The sequence below is a fragment of the Ornithodoros turicata genome, chromosome 3, assembly GCF_037126465.1.
Source record: "Ornithodoros turicata isolate Travis chromosome 3, ASM3712646v1, whole genome shotgun sequence".
NCBI classification, from domain to species: domain Eukaryota; kingdom Metazoa; phylum Arthropoda; class Arachnida; order Ixodida; family Argasidae; genus Ornithodoros; species Ornithodoros turicata.
The window spans coordinates 28972250-28992949 of NC_088203.1; the positions used below are offsets into that span (position 1 = coordinate 28972250).

General features: G+C 44.7%; 2 protein-coding genes across 2 annotated transcripts in view; both read left to right on the forward strand.

Annotated features, from left to right (window-relative positions):
* Positions 1–20700, forward strand: part of LOC135390142 (ADP-ribosylation factor-like protein 13B) — a 288978-nt gene that overhangs the window by 42615 nt on the left and 225663 nt on the right. The gene's annotated exons all lie outside the window — the stretch shown is intronic.
* On the forward strand, positions 2336–3118 carry LOC135387651 (very long chain fatty acid elongase AAEL008004-like). Its single transcript, XM_064616759.1, has one exon. The coding sequence runs from the start codon at positions 2336–2338 to the stop codon at positions 3116–3118; it is 783 nt and encodes a 260-aa protein (XP_064472829.1).

Consider the following 20700-nt stretch of genomic DNA (forward strand, 5'->3'; position numbering starts at 1 on the left):
CCTGGTAGCTACTTTTTGATTACTCGGTTAGTGGTCGCTTATGATGGCCGTTGCGCCACTTAATTGACCACGGGGAAAACTGATCAATCCACCGACAGTAAGCATATGGAAAAGTTTGAGGTTGGGATGCGCGGATATCTCTATAATATTGTAATTGCAGAAAAACTGTGGAAAAATCGTTGAATGCATATATGCGCTATGTGCATTAAATTATGCTTTAAATGCCTATCACCTGAAGGCAACGATGAATGTGATCTAGGCAGAAAGTAGTGGCACACGCTTATGCTGCATGCTGGCCATGTGAGGGAACATGCATATTTATGATGGTGATAGCAGAGTTCCTGGAGGCATGATGGAATCAAGGATTAATGACAGCTCGTGTTGAACAATCACCGCCAAGTGTCAGATCTGACGTACCGAGTCCTTTATTTTTTTCTAACGCAGAAATAGAGAAGAAATACAATGAGCACACCTGTGAAATGGTATCTGAGCGTGTACAATTAACAGATGGTTGTACAATACTGGCTGGCCTCTCAACACTTAAAGGAGTACAGAGGGCCGTCCAAAATTTTTTTAGATTAAGACGTCTGATGAAAGTTTGTGTGTCATTTTACCGGATGGCGCTAAAGGTTTTGATGTGTGCAATTTGTTTCCCAGAAAAAAAAAGAAAGAAAAGCTCACGTAAACATGGGTCCGCCCCTTCACCCTTAGCTCGCAACTCCGGGTACTACGAGGAGGAGAAGGTATGATGACACGTCTCCGATGATATAAGGAGATCTCGTTCTGGTTCGCCGATCATTGTGGGTCAGCGCCTTGTCACTTTGCCGCCGTAAACCAGTTTTGCCATGAAAGATGGAAGTCACTGAAAAGGTTAGCCAGCTGTAGGACTCGAACCCACATCTTCTGGATTGCCGGTCCAGGGCTCTACCAATTGAGCTAAGCTAACAAACTTCACCAGCGACTTCCAAGGGTGTGTCATCTGAAGTCACAAACCAACCACTCTCTCACTCATCCCCCTTTCACTCTTACATTTTTCTCACTCATACACACAATCATACGACGGGATCGACGCAAGCGGCAACTGTTGAACATGAGAGAACTGATGTTCTGAGGCTGGAACACATAAAAAGGACAAATACATGCCCGTTTTGCCAGTTCTCCCGGAGAATTGGGGATATAATGAGCGGCCGAATCATTACCGAGCGAGGAGAAAGGCTATTTCAAAATTCCGAACAGCCGAGTAGCAGACGACAGAGGAGTAGCAGACAACATTGCTCTAGACCAATCAGCGAGCGTTCTCCTTATAGCGTCAGCGCGAGGTTCCAGGCAGATCACAGGCTGGTTCTGCTGTTCACCACCGTTGAACACGGTCGAACAGTTGGTCGAACGGTTGAACACGGTTTTTGCGGCGTACTTTAAATTCAACTTCTGCGATAATTATGACCCTGTGGTGTGAATGACTTCGCATGGTGCATCCTTCTGGCCTACTTAACAGTTTTATAGGAAGAAAACTGGGTGTTAAAAATGACTTCTGTGCTACTTTAAAAACAACAACAGATGGTTGTTCATAAACTGCTTGATGAATGACAGAAATGTTTCGAGCAATGCTAAATATTCACTTGCGGGTCCGTTTTTAAGGCACGTGTAACGGTTTGCTCTATACTGCCCCTTTGTTTTCTTGTTCACATCACTATCAACATTATTATCATCACACTTGTCCGACATTTCCGGTAACCGATGAATGAGAAAGAAAGCAAAGTGATTTATGTACCCCACGTATAGACTTTCCCGTCTTTTTTGTTTGTCTTCTAATAAATACCCCCTCCCCCCCAACGTATAGCACGTATGTCGCTCATTAACGATGCTACAAAGTTTCCTTCTTGGAACGTTTCAATGCCACGAGCAGTTACGACCTCATTTATCGTGAAGGAAAGTCTAGAATCACACGCTGGAGCTCGATTTTCCGCTAGAGATCGAGCCCTGCTTTCCAAGCAGTTTATTGTCACGTCATTGACGCCTGAATACGAGTACAGACGTATATTACGTGATTTCATCTCAATCACGACGCCTGCCCGAAGGAACCGAGAAACTTATTAATACGCTGTCCACGAAATTTCCTCTCTATCCTCGTCGCCATTAAAATGCTAAGCCCGGAGAATCACAAAATAACGTAGTTGACGTAATCCTGCATTTTAGTTTTTGCAGGAACCACATTGACTCGCCGCTCATGAAGTGGACCTTCATTTTGACTTACAAAGCAGCATTTCCCAGTTTTGTATAAAAATCGCAGTCGAGTCTTCAACTGTCACACAGGTCTTTATTTCGTCTCTCAGATATGTCGGCGTTATACGAGGCGTTACCTTTACTTGCGCTAGATCCGCGAACTAAAGAATGGTTCGCGGCAGGCAACGTTCCGTTGCTCCTTACCCTTCTTGTGAGTTACGTATACTTCGTCAAAATTAGAGGACCACGCATAATGAAGAACAGGAAACCTATGGATCACGTTAAGCCACTTATCATTGTCTACAATGCGGCCATGGTTTTGACTAACGTCTACTTTTGTTATAACTTCCTCCGACGAACTTACTTCGGTGGAGGATACAGTTTCGCCTGTCAGGGCATCGACTACGGAGCAAGGGACCGAGCAACGATGGAACTATTGGAGCTCTGTTGGTGGTACTTCTGGGTTCGAGTTGCTGACTTCCTGGACACGGTGTTCTTTGTGCTTCGCAAGAAAGATGCCCATATATCATTCCTTCATGTTGCTCATCACTGTTTAGTTGTATTCAACGGATGGTATGGGCTTAGCTATGGCCCTGATGGGCAGATCATGATGGTGATTTGCGTCAACAGTTTCGTGCATATCGTTATGTACTCGTACTATTTCTTGTCTCTTCTGGGTCCTGCCATGAAGAGGTATTTGTGGTGGAAGAAATATTTGACCCAACTTCAGATCTTACAGTTCGTCATGCTCCTCCCGCATGGAGTAACTCCGCTGTTTAAAGACTGTGGTTATCCACGGATGCACATTTTTATCGGCATCCCACAAGGCATCTTTTTCATCACCATGTTTGTGAAGTTTTATGTAGGAGCGTATCACAAGAGGCATAGCGTATAGCACAAGGAAAGCTAATCAAGTGAATGAGTGGGTGTTCCGTCTACATAGAGTGCCCGGTTTTTGCTGAAGTTGTCGTCGTAAGAAACGTTGTCATCGACCTCATACGCAACCCTTTGCAACGTGCGACGTGCATCGAATAAACTACCCCTGGAATTTCGGCGGATATGTGAAAGAGGAGGGGGTGGAGCGTTCACACTTGGACCAGCCATAACGTCACTTGTACATTTATTGAAGTGCTAAACAGCAAGACTCACAACATATAAACTTCAGTTCTGCAACTTAGATGGAGAAGATTTGAGCTGGGCTGCGAATGTGTGTGACGGAGTGTCAGCAATTATACTTAGCCCATAACATCGCATGTGTCAGGCTCAGTGGACAGAGCTCAACAGGCACACCTAAACAGGTAAAAGTGAAGCGAAAATATTGAACTTTGAAATATTGAACAGGAAGCTCCTGAAGTTGTCGACGTGGTTGCTACTGGGCGATTCCACGCGAAATGATCCAGCGGCCCTGTTCGATCCTCACAAAAGTATCGCAAATTTTTACGAACTTTTTTTAGCTCTCCCTAATAGCGCAAAACAACATACCACGAAACGTTTCTTCCCAATGTTGCGGGTGCTAGACACGAGCGAAGCTCGCGGCGCTGGCGAAAACCATGCCTGGCATGAACGGCAGCTGCGGCTTATAGAAAGGACCTAGAAGTGTGCGGTTTCCTTTTGCTTATAGAGGAAGCCATGCTATACACAGCGTCGGAAATCGCAGTTGTCACGCTGTAATCGGTGCTGGTACACACAGGCCGGAAGTTTTTTTATGTGGAGAATCAAACCATTAAATTTTAATGAATATTTTTTTCCAAGGTCTCATGGAGTACTTCTACAGGAAAAATCGCAAGACACGTAACTTTCGTAGTCATTGCAGGAAAAATAGGGGAAGTATGCGCTTTTTCCAAAATTCGCTACAATCGAGCGTAAAACACGTAATGAAGAGGTCAGAAGAGACGTGTCTGAAACCAATGCGGTTTTATTGGACGAGCCTTCCTCTACAACACATTAAAAATCTCGAGGGTGTTTTCTGGTATACAAGAGATTTTCTTCTTCTTTTCTTTTTTTTTTTGTAGTAGAGGGCATTAGGGCCACAGTGACCCACAATGCATGTATTTGGTGGGGTGCCCTATATTTGTTTCTTGGGCTCCTGTTTTAATTTTAGTTATTTCCAATTTTTTCTGCTTGGTAGAGAATGGTTTCCTCTATACGTAAAAGAAAACCGCACGCTTCTAGGTGTTTTCTACGAGCCGCAGCTGCCGTACACGCCACGCACGGTTTTCGCCAGCGTGTGGAGCTTCCCTCGTGTCTAACAACCGCCACATTGAGATCTGGGAAGAAACGTTTCGTGGTATGTCATTCGACACTATTAGGGACTGCTAAAAAAAAAAAAAAAATGCGTAAAATTTCGCGATAATTTTGTGAGGGCCGAGCAGGGCCGCTGGATTGTTTCGCGTGGAATCGCCCTACTGTGTTTCTAATCTGCTCCTAATACAGGCATCTCGAGGTATAACAATGCTTTCACGTTCATCAGGGAAAGGGATTATGACTAGATCAGCAATACATTTCTCTCTATACATGTAAGTGCATACTACTGCAGCCCCGTCGTTGCACGTGTAGTTGCATGGTAAATGCACTACGACCGCTCAAGAAGTAATGATGTATAGAGTGATAGGGAAAAGAAAAAAAAGGGAGAAAGGTAGAACGAGATATTATGATGGACTTGAGAGACTATACCATATAGAAAGTGTGGAATATATTTGCCATATATGAGCCATGCTTCCTTCTTTCGTCGACAACAGGCACGTGTTGAATGGGTGCAGCCACGTGTAACAGAGGAAATGTTCTAAACCGGTACTTGATTGGTTTACAGACGCAGTTTCCAAGGCTCGTGTAAAGTAATTAAACGAGGTTGCCACAAGAGAGACTGAAAGCTCCGCGGATGGCTATTAAGGAAATATGTGCTAGCATTAAAATTACAAATTGTAAGGAAGGTCTCCGGAATGATTAAAGTAGGTGTCCTCGAAAAGACATGTTTTGGTGACTTGGTGTGATATTGACTTCGGGAAGTCTTCCATAAAAATAAACCAGCCAAATCTTCGCAAAGTACATTCGTGTTTTGGTCCTAAAAACACGAAAAACGATTGTTCTGAATGCAGACTTCTTCTTCCGGCTTAGACTGAGCGGTTAATGGAACATAGAAATAATACAAAGGGCACAGTAAATGGCTCCTTAGCCCTTCATGTTAGTCGATTTGGATGTAAACCATAGCTAGAACAAACACTGATAAAAGGTAGATTCAGGCGAATAGATGAACGGGAAATTTTTGAAGCATTCTTAATGTGGAAAGGGGGAGAAAAATGTATCAGTGAACCCTCAATCACACTTAGTCAAGGTGAACTGATGTACTTAGATGGTAAGCACGGTAAATAATGGAGGTATGTGATCTGTTCTGTGTTGTTCCCATGCGTGTTTATATGTTCCACTCTGGTCACATGACAAACCTGAATAAAAGCAGAGGCACTGACAAATCTTGTTGTAGTAGAGCAGCCTGTCCCGTGTACTCGTGTTATTTCGGGATCACTCTAAAAAAAAATAAATAACTCCCTTTCCTTGCCACATATATCACTCCCGTTTTTAGAGTAATTGTACTCCAAAAGGGAGTGATATACAGGGTGTGTGCAGAAAAACATGACCCGCATTTTTACATGTAACTCGTTGTCTACTTAGCCGAGGAACTTCCGGTGGCGCACGACGGCGTATTTATGCGTGCGAAAGCTACAAAAAAATCCTGGAAGCCATACTCAATGTAAAAAAATAAACAAAGCGCGAAAACATGGGCTTCCATGCATTAGAATAGGGCGGTCATGACACTGCATGGTAGTGTATTTCGGTCTCATAAGAGTTATGTGCAGGCACCGCTAGGGGCACTGCCGATGAGCATCCATGTGGGACATCGTTTCGATTTATGCACCGATAGCTCCCCTAGCGGTACTTGAACACAACTCTCCTACGTGCACCATGTTGCCCTTTCACATACACCCTGTTGCCCACCATGTTGCCCTATTCTGATGCACGGAAGCCGACGTTTTCGTTGTTCCGTTTATTTTTTAAGCTGGGTATGGTTTCCACAATTTTTCTACAGATTTCGCTCATAAATGCGCCATCGTGCGCCACCGGAAGTTCGTTAGTTAGGTAGGCAACAAGCTATGTGCCTAAATGCGGGTCATGTTTTTCTGCACACACCCTGTATATGTGGCAAGGAGAAGGAGTTAAAGTAGATCCCCTTTTTTCAAGAGTGTGCTCTTGTCCTTACAGTTCCACGTTCTTCGTCTAGCTATGCGCCAACAGGCCCACTCAGACATCCTGATAAACTGCCCTTTCCCTCTTCGCTTTGCTGGTGCCTTCCGTTGAAGTTTACCGGCGTTTCCCCTGAAGTGGGTGTGATTCGCATCGAGCCGTATCCGAAAGCATCTCGAACCATGCCTGTTCGCCTCTCAAACTACCTATAGAGGTACTCGCGTAGCCTTCAAGATGTCGGAGAAAATAATGATTGCCCATGAATAAGCGAACCTGCTTTACGCGTTCTTCCACGAGACACGCTTCAAAAATTGAGCAGACAACACAACCCCCGCATCGTTTCCTGCTGTCTTCGTTGTTTTCGTTCACACCGCTCCCGTGATAATAACTTTTGCCTCTTCCCCTTCTCAACATTAAATATTCGTCTCCGCACTGTGGAAGTGAGCAGGGTTATTGCTGTTTGAGTTCTGTATGCCGGGAAAATCCATCGCACACGAATGGAAGTTGCGACAGTTTCCGGTCAGCGCGAAAGATGCCTGTCGTCTGCTGTTACTATTATTCAGTGAGTGCTTCTGCTGGGGTCCGCTTGGTGGCGAGCAGCCAGTTGGAGAGTTTTCTGCAGGCTACAAGCGTTCGGCAGCTCATTGCGAGCTTGCTTGATTAGAAAATTGCCATATTCGACGGGCAGTCTGATATGACTTTCCGTGCTTTCCGTAACTCCGACTCTCTCGGAGAGCAAAAAATAAATAAATAAATAAATAATAAAAAATCCCGGAGCATCGGATACTTATTTCACTGATGTCCTCTTCCAGTCGTCTGAAGCACAAGTCATGCCACTCATGATGCATATATAAGCCTGGTGGCAACGGATAATACACGATAGCTGCAGGGACACGCTAACGTCGAAAATCAACAGAAAACAAGCGCCGACATTCCTCTGTTGTTCACGATCACGTGACCGAAATCGAAACTCCTGTGACGTTGTTCGGCACATTATTCACTGAATTCGTGATGCTGCACGGAGCGGACAGCGAGGTCCTATTGAATTAAAGGGGTTGCGACAGGTCATTCCAGGTCAACCCAGATAAACGTAAAAGACGGTTCTTTGCACCGATGTGAACCTGCATTAAAAGGCTCACAGCGAGGAAGGCAATAGAAAGGAGAAAATGGGCAGCGCGTATACCGAAACTCATGTGGCGCTGACGTCAGAGCTCTCGCCGCCGCCGGTGAGGCGGTGCAGGAGCAGTCACGTGCCTTCGGCTGCCAATTGGAATGGACGCAGCTCTGAGCTCTGTGACGTATACATGCGCTTCGCTCGGGGGTGTGTTCGGGGGCGTGCACCTCGCTAAGTACGACACGTGGAAGAATATTTTTTCCTTAGTATGCTGGCGTGTAGTACAATGCGTCCATGATGTAGTGAACCACATCTATGGAAATGTCCCAACCTCTTTTAAGTTTCCAAATGCTTTTCAATATTTCCGGAAAAAAAAAACCATTTCAGATATGCAGGGTGTTTCACCTAACGTAAAAAACAACAACAACAAAAACAAAAAAGAAATAGGAAAATATCATATTAAAAATTAAGCATGTGCCAATCGAATCCTCGAATCCTCGAATCCTAGGCAGGGATTCGAGATTCGCGAATCCGAACCCCAGTGCCTAAAACTGCGAATCGAATCTTTCAAATCCACTAACCGCGTTTGTACGTTTCTTTTTAAAGTCGGCGCCTCCAAGCCTGCTTGGCCGGCGGTCCCCGGGGCGCGACAACAACAACAACAACATATATATTGTGATGATGAAGTGGGGAGGTTTTCCACTCTAGGAGTGGAACGCTACCCCATAGCTAGGGGTCTAATATGAGTGGTGCGCGGCGCGGGGCGCGACAAAACCACAACATAAAGCTCCGATATTAGAAGTTTAAAAGTAACACGGTTTTGATTTGATTGTTTCCTTGTCTTATGGAGGGAACTCAGACTCCTGAGTTTGTCTTTCCTGTAATCGATGACCAACATGTTAAATAAGTTACACTTAAGAAGAAGTACGAGTATGCCCAGACAGCACAAGATGTTGCAAATGTGTTACATCGGTGATCAGTGTAACCTCAACGTTGAACTGTCGAAGTGATGTAGTAGCAGTATACGTGCTTCAATGTTCGTGCTATGTCTCAAAGATTGCGTAAAGCTAACATTGAGATGATGTTACTGAAGCAATGTTGAATATGTTACGCTCAAGTAATGTGGCGTTTACATTATTGATGCAGTGTTTTCCAAGCAATGCCAATGCTATGTTGCTCTTGCATTTACAGTCAACCCTCGATTTATGAACACCCTTCGTTTCTCGAAAAATCGTTCATAAGTCGAGGGATTCATAAATCGAGGTGCAAGGTGCGCGGAAGAGAAATGGGCTGAAATGGGACGGGAAGTGCACTAGATTACGTCTATTTGTGAAAATACTCCGTAATTGTGCTCTGCGCCATACATTCGGCTGTATTTGTCTTCTTCGGAAGAGACGATCGAAGTCTGGCACTTGACTCGCCTGGTCCTCGATTCACTGTAACGTACTGTGAATGTGATTCCAAGCTGAGCGAGCTGTCACAGCTTCGGAACGGTCCTGCTACTTCACTGTCACTATGGTCACCCTGGCCACCATCATTTGACAACTACACTAAAGCACCATCATCAAGCAGCTCACATATGTGTTCACCGTCAGCAGAGGTAGTGCACTCCTGTGTTCTCACTCTGTGTTATTCTTTATTTATTTATTTATTTTTTTGCTGCGGGACATTGCCCGGGTGCTTGACCTTTATGCTTTGTTCATCTGTATTGACGCGATCCTAGTACTTCCCTGTGCGTCAACAACCCCGTTCATAAATCAAGGTCAGAACACACATGTTTTTGGGGTTCGTTTCCTGAAAATTTGTTCACAGTTCGGATATCGAGCGTTCATAAACCGTGGGAGAAATACACGGAAAAAAGTTTGGTTGATTGTGACGCCGTTCATAAACCGAGGGAATTCGTAAGTCGAGTGTTCATAAAACGAGGGTTGACTGTATTCTAAAACGCTTAATAAGCAACGTAAATTCAACGTTTGTGCAATAGGTTTATTTCAATGGTTTTGCCGTATTTCAAAAGATGCGTAGAGCTAACAGTGTGAATGTGTTCCCGAAGCAATGTGCGTGTGCTGCACTGAAGAAATCTCGCAGTTACATTGCTGATACATTGCTGGTGTTTGGCAATCGATTTTAACGCAATGTTGCAATAGCATTGCTCACAAAACAGTGCATCAGCGACTTAATCTTAGCGTTGCAGCACTATGATTATATCAATGTGTCTAATGTATTTCGAAGAATGCGTAGCCCTAACAGCGCGATTCTCTTGCGTTAGCAATGTTGCACCTGGTAGATTGAGGAAACGTCGCAGGCTAAGAAATGTGACCTCTAGGCAACGTCTGAAACATTGCAGCAACATCGAAACAAACATATTTCTGCAATGTTGCACGTTTTGCATGCATCATTTCTGAGGCACTTGCTCCGAGTGCGCCAGTAGCACAACGTCTGCATGATCTTGTTCGATCTGTAATTCCCGCCAATAAACAGAGAATGAAATATTCGTAACTTCCCTTGACGTTCACCCGTAATCAGTGGCGTATCTAGAGCTACCTGCGCCCATGGCAACGTGGTTAACATGATGTCCTTGGGGATGCGTTTTCGTGTGGTCCGCACTAGGTTTCACACTACAACCTCCCTAATGGCGGGTGCCTTAGATCATTTATGAATGTGCCAAGTTGAGTGCCCGACCTGACACATTCACACCCGACCACATAATGGCGCCCCTGTTCACCTGGCGCCCATGAAACCTGTCCACACCTACCACACCCTAGATACGCCACTGCCCGTAATTTATCAATTTGTTTTTGACGACGTGTTCAAATGTTGCGGCAATGTTTCATGCACAAATGGAATGTTACCACAATGCCTCTACACTCTCAGGGAAAAGGGTGGAGCAGTTATACCTTTCAGGATGTATTTTGTACGCAATGTTGTGCCTAAAAGGTTGCAAAGTTCAACCTGCTACCTCACTCTCTCCCACTAATGATAGGGTTACTGATTCGGGTTGGGTCACTTTTTTCGGGCCACCCCCTTTTCGTCGCGCCACCGGGTGCGAACAGCACCCCAGCACCCTCCTCCTAGTGACGCGATGGGGTAAATTCGCCTATAATCCTGGTGGGTACGTTCTTAGAAAAAAGGTTGGAGCAGTAACACCTTTTAGGAAGTAATAGTTGTCGCATATGTTGCGCCCAAAAGGTTGCAAAGTTCTACCTGCTACTTCACTCTCTGCCACGAATGATAGAGTTACGACTTCTGACTCGTTGAGCGAGGAGGGCGTACGCCTTTTGTAGCAATTTTGATATATGATAATTGCTTTTACCACCCTTTTACACCCTTTATCAGACGCTATGTTGACATATGTTGTAACTATCGAAGTTACTACCTTTTCACACCCTTTTTTCTGAGAGTAGTGCAATGTTGGTGCAGCATTTTGAGACGATGCATTTTAGAAACATTACGAATATGTTGCTCAGGCAATGTTTCACGTGTTGCAGTGGGGTAATATTACAATTAGTGTGACCATTATGGGGTGAATTGATTCAGACCTTGAGAGAGACATTCTGGGACGACACTGCGGACGCACTATGGGAGATGATTATGGACAAAAGGATCGAGACGAGGACAACATAATCTCAAAGAAAATTAATCCGACCGAGAACTTGAAATTAATTACAATCCATTTTTACGCACATGTGAATGCCCGCTGACCCTCGATATGGCGTTCTTCCATAGCATCAGTGCGACCACAGTCCTTGAGCCCTCGCGTGGCATAGTGGTTAGAATGACCGTCTTCCGCACAAAGACTGAGAGGTAACACGGGTTTGAATCGTGACTGTTCTGTCTGCGGTTTTCCCAATGCTTCCCGGTAGACATTCCAGACGAATGTCGGTACCATTCCCCTGAAGTCTGCCCAAGAGCAATACGATTACTGAAAATGTGAGCATATTGTATTCACTTGCACACCAAGCACCCCCCATTTCAAGCATCTGATCGGCCGCTCTGACTCGATGCTCTGCTCTCGTTGTGCTGTTTTGGCGGACACCAAGCATGTGCTCCTCGACTGCCATCTATACACCTCCCAAAGAGCAGCTCTACAGTGTCTCCTGCAGTCGATCACGGCCGCACCACTCACATTGGCAACCATTCTCGGCCCTGGGTCTAACCAGACTGACCATCGTCAAGTTCTTGAGTATTTCAAGATTTTTCTGCGGGACACTGGTCTCCTGTCTACCCTATGATCTGCCTGCGTACCTGTGTGCTGTGTGTGTAGTATTTTTGTGTGCTGTGGTTTTGCCTACCGTTCTGATGTCATACTGACTCCACTGACTATCCCCATTTTGCATCGTTCATCACCTCATCATCAGGACACATCACATCCTGCCCCATTGTGCCTTGGGGTAGTGGGCCGCACCTCAAGTGGCGAATTTCCCCATTCATTGTCATTAACTTATTTGTTGTTGTTGTTGTTGCACACCAAGACTGTAGTGCTCCTGCGGTGTTGCTTTTGTAACGTTGCTATACTGTAAAATAACTGGTGATTGGCAGTGTTGCATCAACATTGCACATTTTGCACATGCACACAACTTACATTTTTTGCAATGTTGTTTCTGCAATGTTGTTGCAAAATAATGAAGCTGGTCATTAGCAATGTCGCACCAGCACTGCAATGTCACATTTTCCAATGTTGTTTCAATAACATCGTTGCAGCATAACGAAAGCGGCCATTAGAAATATTGCAACAATATTGCGTGGCAATATTGGTGCAATGTCACTGCAACAATTTGTGCTAACTGGGTGGCTACACTCTTAAACCCGTACCTTTTATTGTAACTTTTAGAAACACGTAACTTCTATATAGACGTAGATTTCGAGATTTCTTATAGGTTACACCACTGTAACGTATATTTAGAGGTTAAAAGCGACCAAGGTCATGTCTTTACAACACGAATAGAAGTTACATCTCGGAAAAAACAAAAACAGCTTGTTGTAACTTATAAATGTACCCTCTACTCCGGCACTGTAACTTCTAAGCGAAATCTCCAACGATAATTTCTTTGTTAGTTTCTTATCGTTCATGTTCTTATCGTTTGTTTTCCTTCTATTTTTCAGCATAATGCCGCGTTTCAGCCTCCCATTCGAGACGACAGTTGAGAATCTACGCTGTTATTTTTTATCTGTTTCAGCGTCATCTATACGTCGACTACATGTTATCAGTGCTGTCTGCTGAACACAGATTATAAGCTCGCAGTCTGGAATACTGATAGTATGTTTCTTTCTAAAGGGTGGAAAACCATTGTCAATGCCGCAACCACCAAGATTTCCGATTTCGCTGCGTAGCCGAGCCTGGTCTATGTCTATCCACACCGAGAGCGGTTGCCTTGAAACGCTTAACGCTCGTCGTCCGTCCGTTAACAAGTGTAATCTGTTTTAATCTGTGGTTTTCCTCGCGTTTATCATAGTATCGTCAGGAACAACGGAAATGCTAGATGTCTCTAGCAAACAAGGATATTTTCGGTGTTCTCAGGGGAAAGTGTAGTGAGTGCGAAGATTGCAAAGAATATATAACCGAAAACGAACGTCACCACCGCAGCCCTAATTCACACACTTCATACACTGGGTAAGTGTACGTTTTGTGCTAGGTACGTGCGTTATTTTGATAGCAAGAGCTCTTAGCGCATGTTTGTTGTGATTATGGCAAGCGTTTTGCGGTCCTGCATATGAACGCCACTTACGCTTGCTACTTTTCTGCTCTTACTTGGTCGCCAAGTCAATAAACCGGCGTGCATTTTGCGAGCTGCGGATATATGCATCAAGATATATAATTCGCAGCTTCCTACTCGTTGTATTCTTACGATATTCTATAGACTCAATCGCGGAGTGAACGCCTTCCTGCATTTATGCTGCTTTGTACCGATTTGAATGGTTCCGTAATTGTTACTCTCATTGCCCAAACTTTTGTTCCCAGGATCCCACATGCACGTTCACATATACCGTCACCAGCGCAATGCAGTACCTCACAAACTCGTCCCAGAGCGCCTCCAACGCTGATAACGCAGTAATGTAGTGTCTCCTGTGTTACTGTACACTCATATTCCTCAAGGTTGTGTGCGTTTTATGTAATACTGTATTGCCATTTGCGCTCGCCTCTGCAACACGAATGTGGAATAATTTTTTTTCTGCTGCAATTCTCCATTTCGTTGGGTCTGTTCAGCTTAGCAAACATAGGTCAGTTGTTTTGACTCACTGGCTTCCTCGCACTTTTATGCATTGCTTCTCACTTAGAAGATAGTTCTTTTTTCCACATACCTATGGTAAAGCGATCATGGTTCCTCCTCACATCAGAATCGCACTTGTGCACAATGTGTCACCTCTAGCCATACTTCTGTTTCTGTAATATACATATGTTCAAGATCTCCTTTTCTGCGGGTTCATTTTGGTACCTTGGTGTATTCTGTAAATGTCTGTCCATATCCCACGCACGGGGTGTTTGTTTTTATTCGCATCACACCAGCGCTCATTTGACAGGTGGGTTACGTTAATTTTCGCAAATTAACCCATCCGTAGTTACAAACATTTCCGACATTTCCTGACGCATGTGTCTGTAACTACGGACCGATTAATTAGCAAAAATTCACATAACCCACCTGCCAAATGAGCGCTACTCTGTTGCGAATAAAAATGAACATCCTGTATAAAAAGCCGCACGTTGGCGTAACCTTTACGGGCAGGTGCTGGATTGAAGGCCGTAACCTCTAATTAGTGGGTTTCCTTGTAACTTTTATAAAAGGGGTCGCTCAGAGGGTACCTGGTAGCTTCTGAAATAGAGGGTAAAATATTGCGATTTTTTACCCTTTACTAAAGGGTACGGAGTTAAGAGTGTATGTCTTGTCCCGAAATTTGTTTTTTGTTAAACAAAGATATCAAATTCTGCTTCAAAACACTTTTCAGTCGAAGCAATTTTTTCCCTGGCTTTTTGGACTCTTTTTGAAGAAATGATTCGAAAGATTCGAGATTCGTAAGATTCGTGGATTCGCAGAACCTTCGTTGGATTCGGATTCGAGAAATTCTGGATTCACCCCATCTCTATTAAAAATCTACTTGTCTGAGCACTATGGGATCAACGCAATTTATCTTGTGGGAGATTTTGTCATTACTTCTGGGAACGTTTATAAAAATCTAACTCGCGAGAAATTGAATTTTCCCAATGCTGCACCCATTATATGTCGGTGTCGGCGCGTCCAGCCTCTGTTCCACGTGTGGTGTGCGCGGTGACCTCCATCACGTCATCCTGGTCTGCGGACAGTACGACCGCGAGCGCGCCCTCATGGAAACTGCTCTCTGCCAACGCGTCGACCAACGCCAGTTCGACTTACCCAAAATTCTCGGGTCATGGTCGGACCCCTCACATGTGATGCAAGGTCTACGAGCTGTTGCCGAGTTCCTCTCCAGCACTGGACTAATGGACGAACTCTATAATCGGACAATTTTCCGTCATCATCACTTTCTCATCCCTCCCACAAGCGCAATGGGGAAGTGTACCGCCATAACGGCAGAGAATGACCCACCACATCATCATCTCATTTATGTGTGTGTGACTCATGTCGTGTCTCTCTACGGTAGATGACGCTGATGTGCGTAACGCTGCATCCTGCGTCGCAACTATAGGATAGTCTCCCAATCTGCTATCTCGATTTTGCACGAATTAAAATTTAATTAATCAACTAACGCCTAGGTAATTAGTCACTGTGTAGTCGACGGCCAGTATGGTATGACGTTTCCTGCTTTCCGTAATTCCGGCTCTCTCGGAAAGCAACGCCGAGTGTGTGCTGTCTTGCTGAAATTTTCGTTGTAAGAAACGTTGTCATGATGTTATGGCTGGTCAAGGTGTGAAGGCCCCACCCTCTTCTCTTCCACATATCCGAAGATCGGTTGCCTTATCAGATTTCTGAAAGCGTCTTCCTGAACACGAAATCGTGTACGGGAAGTAGTCAGGCATGGCGATATTCTTCGCGTCGTGCTATTCTGTACAGGCAGATCTGACAAGTCGCTACTAGGACTCCTCTTTCCGCAAGCGATCCATCAGCGATAAACGCAATTATTTAATTTTATCATATTTGCCGGCAACATTTCACTGCGCCATGTGCTTTATACACTGCCTTCCTTGTCCTACACCATTTCTTGTGTCACCTACACCATTTTGTACGTCATCATTGACTGGTAAACGGCCTCTACGCACGAAGAAGGCGACGCCACATAGAATCCAAGAATGCGATATGTAAAGGCCAATACACGGAGTGATTACCATATTCAATATTTGTTCCTGGGGTTACCCCAGTACCCGAGGTCTGAAACAGGAACGGAATCGAAAACCGATTGGAACCCAAATTCCTTCAAGAACCATTACCGGAACGTAACCGCAATTTACCATCGACAATTAACCGAAACCGCAACCTGTACCGAAAATTGTGATTTCGGTTACCGGTTTATATGAATCGCTCAAGCGTGATTGCGAACAACTTTGGATGCTATAATTGCATCGCTTTACAACTCTGATTAGTGGTGTAGCACATACATGTTTTTGTTAATGTAGATCTCTTAGTCATGTGTTTTGATTCAGAAGTTGGTAGACAACATACCATCTTATGCACCTGGACCCATAATCCGATGACATACGCATCGTATGTCATCGGCATGTATTGCGTATGCCCCTTATGAGTTATGACCTGTATTATTGTAATCATTTAAGATAGTTAACATCGTTATGCACTGCACAAGATATGCATCCCAAAGGGCTATATTGAAGGTTGCTCTAGACCGCTTGGACAATAGAACATTCGATATAGTCAAGGTGCTGGGTGTATGGGAACCCGGGAAGAGAGATGCGGCGTTGTCAGCGCTTGTCAACTTCATAGTGAGCAGTGAGATGGTATCTGTATTTTAGGACCGCATTCTAGGCATGTGTCATCGAGTTCCCCGTTCCTGTTAGTTTCTTGCACTTCAGCTCACTTCTAGGGGATGTAGCTACGCATATGCACGTACAGTTCGGTGACTGGGAGGGATGATGTCTTTCTATTTGTACCTTTTCATCTTTTCAGTTTTCTTTCTCCTTTCATTTCCTTTGAGGGAGTAGCAGAATTCGTCAGTGACGAATTGAATATCTTCCGTTTTTTTTCTATAATCAAACTCAACTCAAACTCATTTAAGATACCAAGCGTTGCACGTTGTTTGTTTTCATATCTGTTTGCGTAACCGGTGAGCGAGCGCAGTTACAGCACGAGTGAAATGAATATTCACGAGATAATAGCGACCGCAACAAATTATTTTACGGGAAATGTCGAAAACGTCAAAAGTGCGTCGAAGAAGGACTCTTCACTCTTTCTTCGACCTAGCAGGTGGCACTGCACCACCTTTTCAGAGCGCAACACTAAAATATGTTCATTTTTACCCGTTTGTATACTTCGTAGCTCATTTTGTGACGTCCACGCAGCCTGCAGGTACACCCTATGGAGATATACACCCTACACCCGAAAATACCGGTTCATATGTTTGGTTACCGGTAACCGAAAATATTTAAACGGCGAATCCCGTAACCGTAACCGCTTTCAGAGTCCTGACACTGAACCGTAACCATAAGAGAACCGATATTCGTTTCCGTTGCAGTCCCTGTACTTAGGTTACCTCAGGGCCTCTACTTACCCCGTGGCCAAGGTACCCCAAACGTCCCGTAATACCTTAAGACCTCAGGCTCTGGGGACAACCCCAGAAACAAATTTTCAATGGGGTAGTCGCAGATATAAGTACTTGCTGCACCGTATTATTTGTGCCTTGCTGCAGGGGGAAAGTATAAGGTACATACGGTGCTGCAACTTCCGTACCGGCACACGAGTCTTTCTGCAGGGTGCTGTTAGGACAGCTCTTTGCGACCCATTAACCCTATGATGGTCCATGTCCTACGTGGACGTACATCGCGGAGGGAAGAATCGATGTTCCACCGGCTGCGCTTGAATATTGCGCGAACTCCGCTGCAATGCAGAAGCGGCTTACGCTCCACTTCCTCGTCAACTGCCAGCGCTATGGGAGACACCGCATTCCGGCACCGTCTCGTTCACCTGGGATATCATGTTTGGCGGCTGCTGCGGCCCACACGGTATCTTCAGGGCCGTGCCCATTATCCTCTCCAACGGAGATAGGCGCTTCTACTTGTCTGCGTTGGTGTCACCCTTGGCCCGCCAGCAATGGCTCCCATGACATCACTCAATGTTCGCTCCTCCAGGCAGTGGACCCGCCATTATCATTTAGGATGGCAGGTGGCTTCCCTCGCAGCTTTACGACACTCCTGCGGCGTCTACGACTCAACGTCGCCTTCACCCCTGTGTTCCGTGTTAAGCTGGGTTACAGTAACACGGCGCTGTGCTTAACTTGCCACATCCCAGTTACGATCCTCCATATTATCGAGGCCTGTGACCGGTACACGTGTCAACGCCGGTACTTCGACGTCAATTTGAACTCCTTGACCATAGACCATTCATCTTGTCCAAAGTACTTGGCCCATGGAGCTCCCCTGCGCACCAGTGCCGGGCTCTTCGCTCCCTTTTTGCTTTCATGCAAGTCACTGGACTCCTCGAAGCGCTCTAAACAGAACTCCGACCTGTCATCGCTTCACTTTCACCATAATTCATTCTCTCATATTAACCACTGTGAAGTGGGGTAGGGTCCTGTGGCTACCACGAGGAAACATCCCATGTCATCATCACTACTTCATTTATTGTTGTTGTTGTTGTTGTTGGGATATCATGGACTCACTCTATTGACATTGCTTGGCCGTATCCAACACGGAGACGTGACTGCACCGGTATTCATGTTCCATAATAAAAAAAAAAAAAGCCTTCCTTGTTTTAACCTTGGTCCCTTCTGTTTGCTGCAGTTTTTCATTATGCAATGTTATTATTAACTACACCGCTTCAGCCCACTAGTTACCTATTCATATTCCTCAGCGAAATTGATCTTCCTGGCAGGCTATGATGGATCGATCAACCATGTGAGGAAACAGTGATAATCATGTTTACGCATCAGAATTATTTTTAATGGAACAGGAAGCCGACTCATGTATGGCTAACCTTCATTTCGTTGTTCCGCACAATAGCGACCTTTAGTACAAGTAGTAGTAGAAGGTATACACAATAACAGTTCCGAAAACTTGACAAGCCAAGAGGTCTATTTCTTTGAAGCGGTGACATCACATTACTGCAAGCTTGGATTTCATATCTTCTTTTGTCGTATCGTTTTCGTATATCTCATCCGATGTACTAAGACTCTCTAATAAACATACCTCCCATACGATCCACGTGTCCTTCAATCGAACTGAGTCTGGCCTAAAGGCTGATTCACATTACTACGTTTACGGCTGCCGTACAGCGTCTTACGTGTACTTTCATTCCATCTGGAAGGATGTACATATACCTTTGCAATGGTTTCGCTGTCAGCGAACGTAACACACAAGCGCAACCGCAAACGCAGCACTGTTAATCAACCTTAATGCTACAAAGGAAGAAAAGTTAGGGAAGTTACGGGTATCAGGTTTTGCTTATTAAAAGAACGAATAACCGAGGGACACTGGGCACGTAGACAAACACGAGGAAGATCAGGTTTTGCACTGAGTGACGCCCACATTTACATATTGCTACTACCGTCAGAATGATCAAAACAACCAGGTAGCCTTGGCAGGCATGCAACTTTGATATCTACCTCATTAGTCCGTCATGCACGCGTACAAGTGCAATCGAGTGTAGCTTCATTTTTGAACGGGGTGTCTTGATACTTGTCTCAATCAATGTTCAGCAGGATACCTCCACACAACCATCAAGGAAGAGCTAAGAACGAATTCCGAAATAAATCTCAAAAGCCAATCTCAACATCCGCAGACTACTTAAATTTACTCAAGCCTGACATCGTTTGCATAAATAAGAATGTCTGCCACACAGCTCCTCACAAAAACGAAGCAGCTAGCATAGACAATGTAATGTTGGTTTCCTCGAGATACGCGGACATTATGACCGTAGTTGTCAATGCGCCAAGAAACCCGAATCATCAAGAGAATCAAGAGGTCACGATGGACCTCTGGAACTGTACTGGTGGTACCTCTGGGTTCGTGTCGCTGACTTCTTGGACACGGTGTTTTTTTGTGCTTCGCAAGAAGCATGCTCATATATCATTCCTCCATGTCGCTCGTGACTGGGGGGGAGGGGATATATATTTATTCAAAGGAAAGGTCTGCCAGACCAAGGTCGGCATGCTATTCCATTAAAAACATGCGAAAAATAAATAAAAAGAAAAGAAAAAAAGAGGAAAAAAGGTGAAGCTCCACTAAAAATAAATAAATAAAAATGACTGTTTAATTGTATTCAACGGGTGGTACGAGATTGGCCATGGCCCTGATGGACAGGACTTGATGGCAATCTGCATCAACGGTTTCTTGCACATCATTATGTACTCATACTACTTGTTGTCTCTTTTGGGTCCTCCAGCGAAGAGGTATTTATGGTGAAAGAAACATCTCACCCAAATTCAGATCTCGCAGTTTGTCGTGCTCTTCTTGCATGGAGCGATTCAGTTGATTCATGATACCCTCAGGGCCGTGAGGCATTATAGAGGGGAGAGGCAAAAATATACAGGGTAAAAGTCAACTTAGAGAAAGAAAATGAAGACAAAACGAACTAGAATTTGAATAATACAAGACAGAATGCAAGAAACGCCTACAACAATACTGGAAACATTCTGAGTATTTACAGGTCACTGTGATGGTGAAGCGAGTAGGACATCTTTGTATGTGGACAGATCGGTAAGAGCGATAATGTCGCGAGGAAGACGATTCCAATCACTAGCGGTGCGTGGGAAGCAGGAGTCAGAAAATTAGCTTGTCTTGCCAGGATGTATCTAAACTTTCCAAAGATGATCGATGCGGTGAGAAATGTTGTTAGGTGACGACAAATATGATGCGAGAACTGGCTTGTCGTGATGAGTTATTTTATGGAAAAGAAGAAGCCGATCGACTTTCCGTCGATGTGAGAGTGGAGATAAGTCAGGGTATACTGTCAGGAACACGGTTAGTTATAATCGCCTGTCTGTACTTCGCC

Bases quoted from the DNA above. Each gene is read 5' to 3' on its own strand.
- LOC135387651 (XM_064616759.1), top strand. From the start codon at position 2,336: ATGTCGGCGTTATACGAGGCGTTACCTTTACTTGCGCTAGATCCGCGA.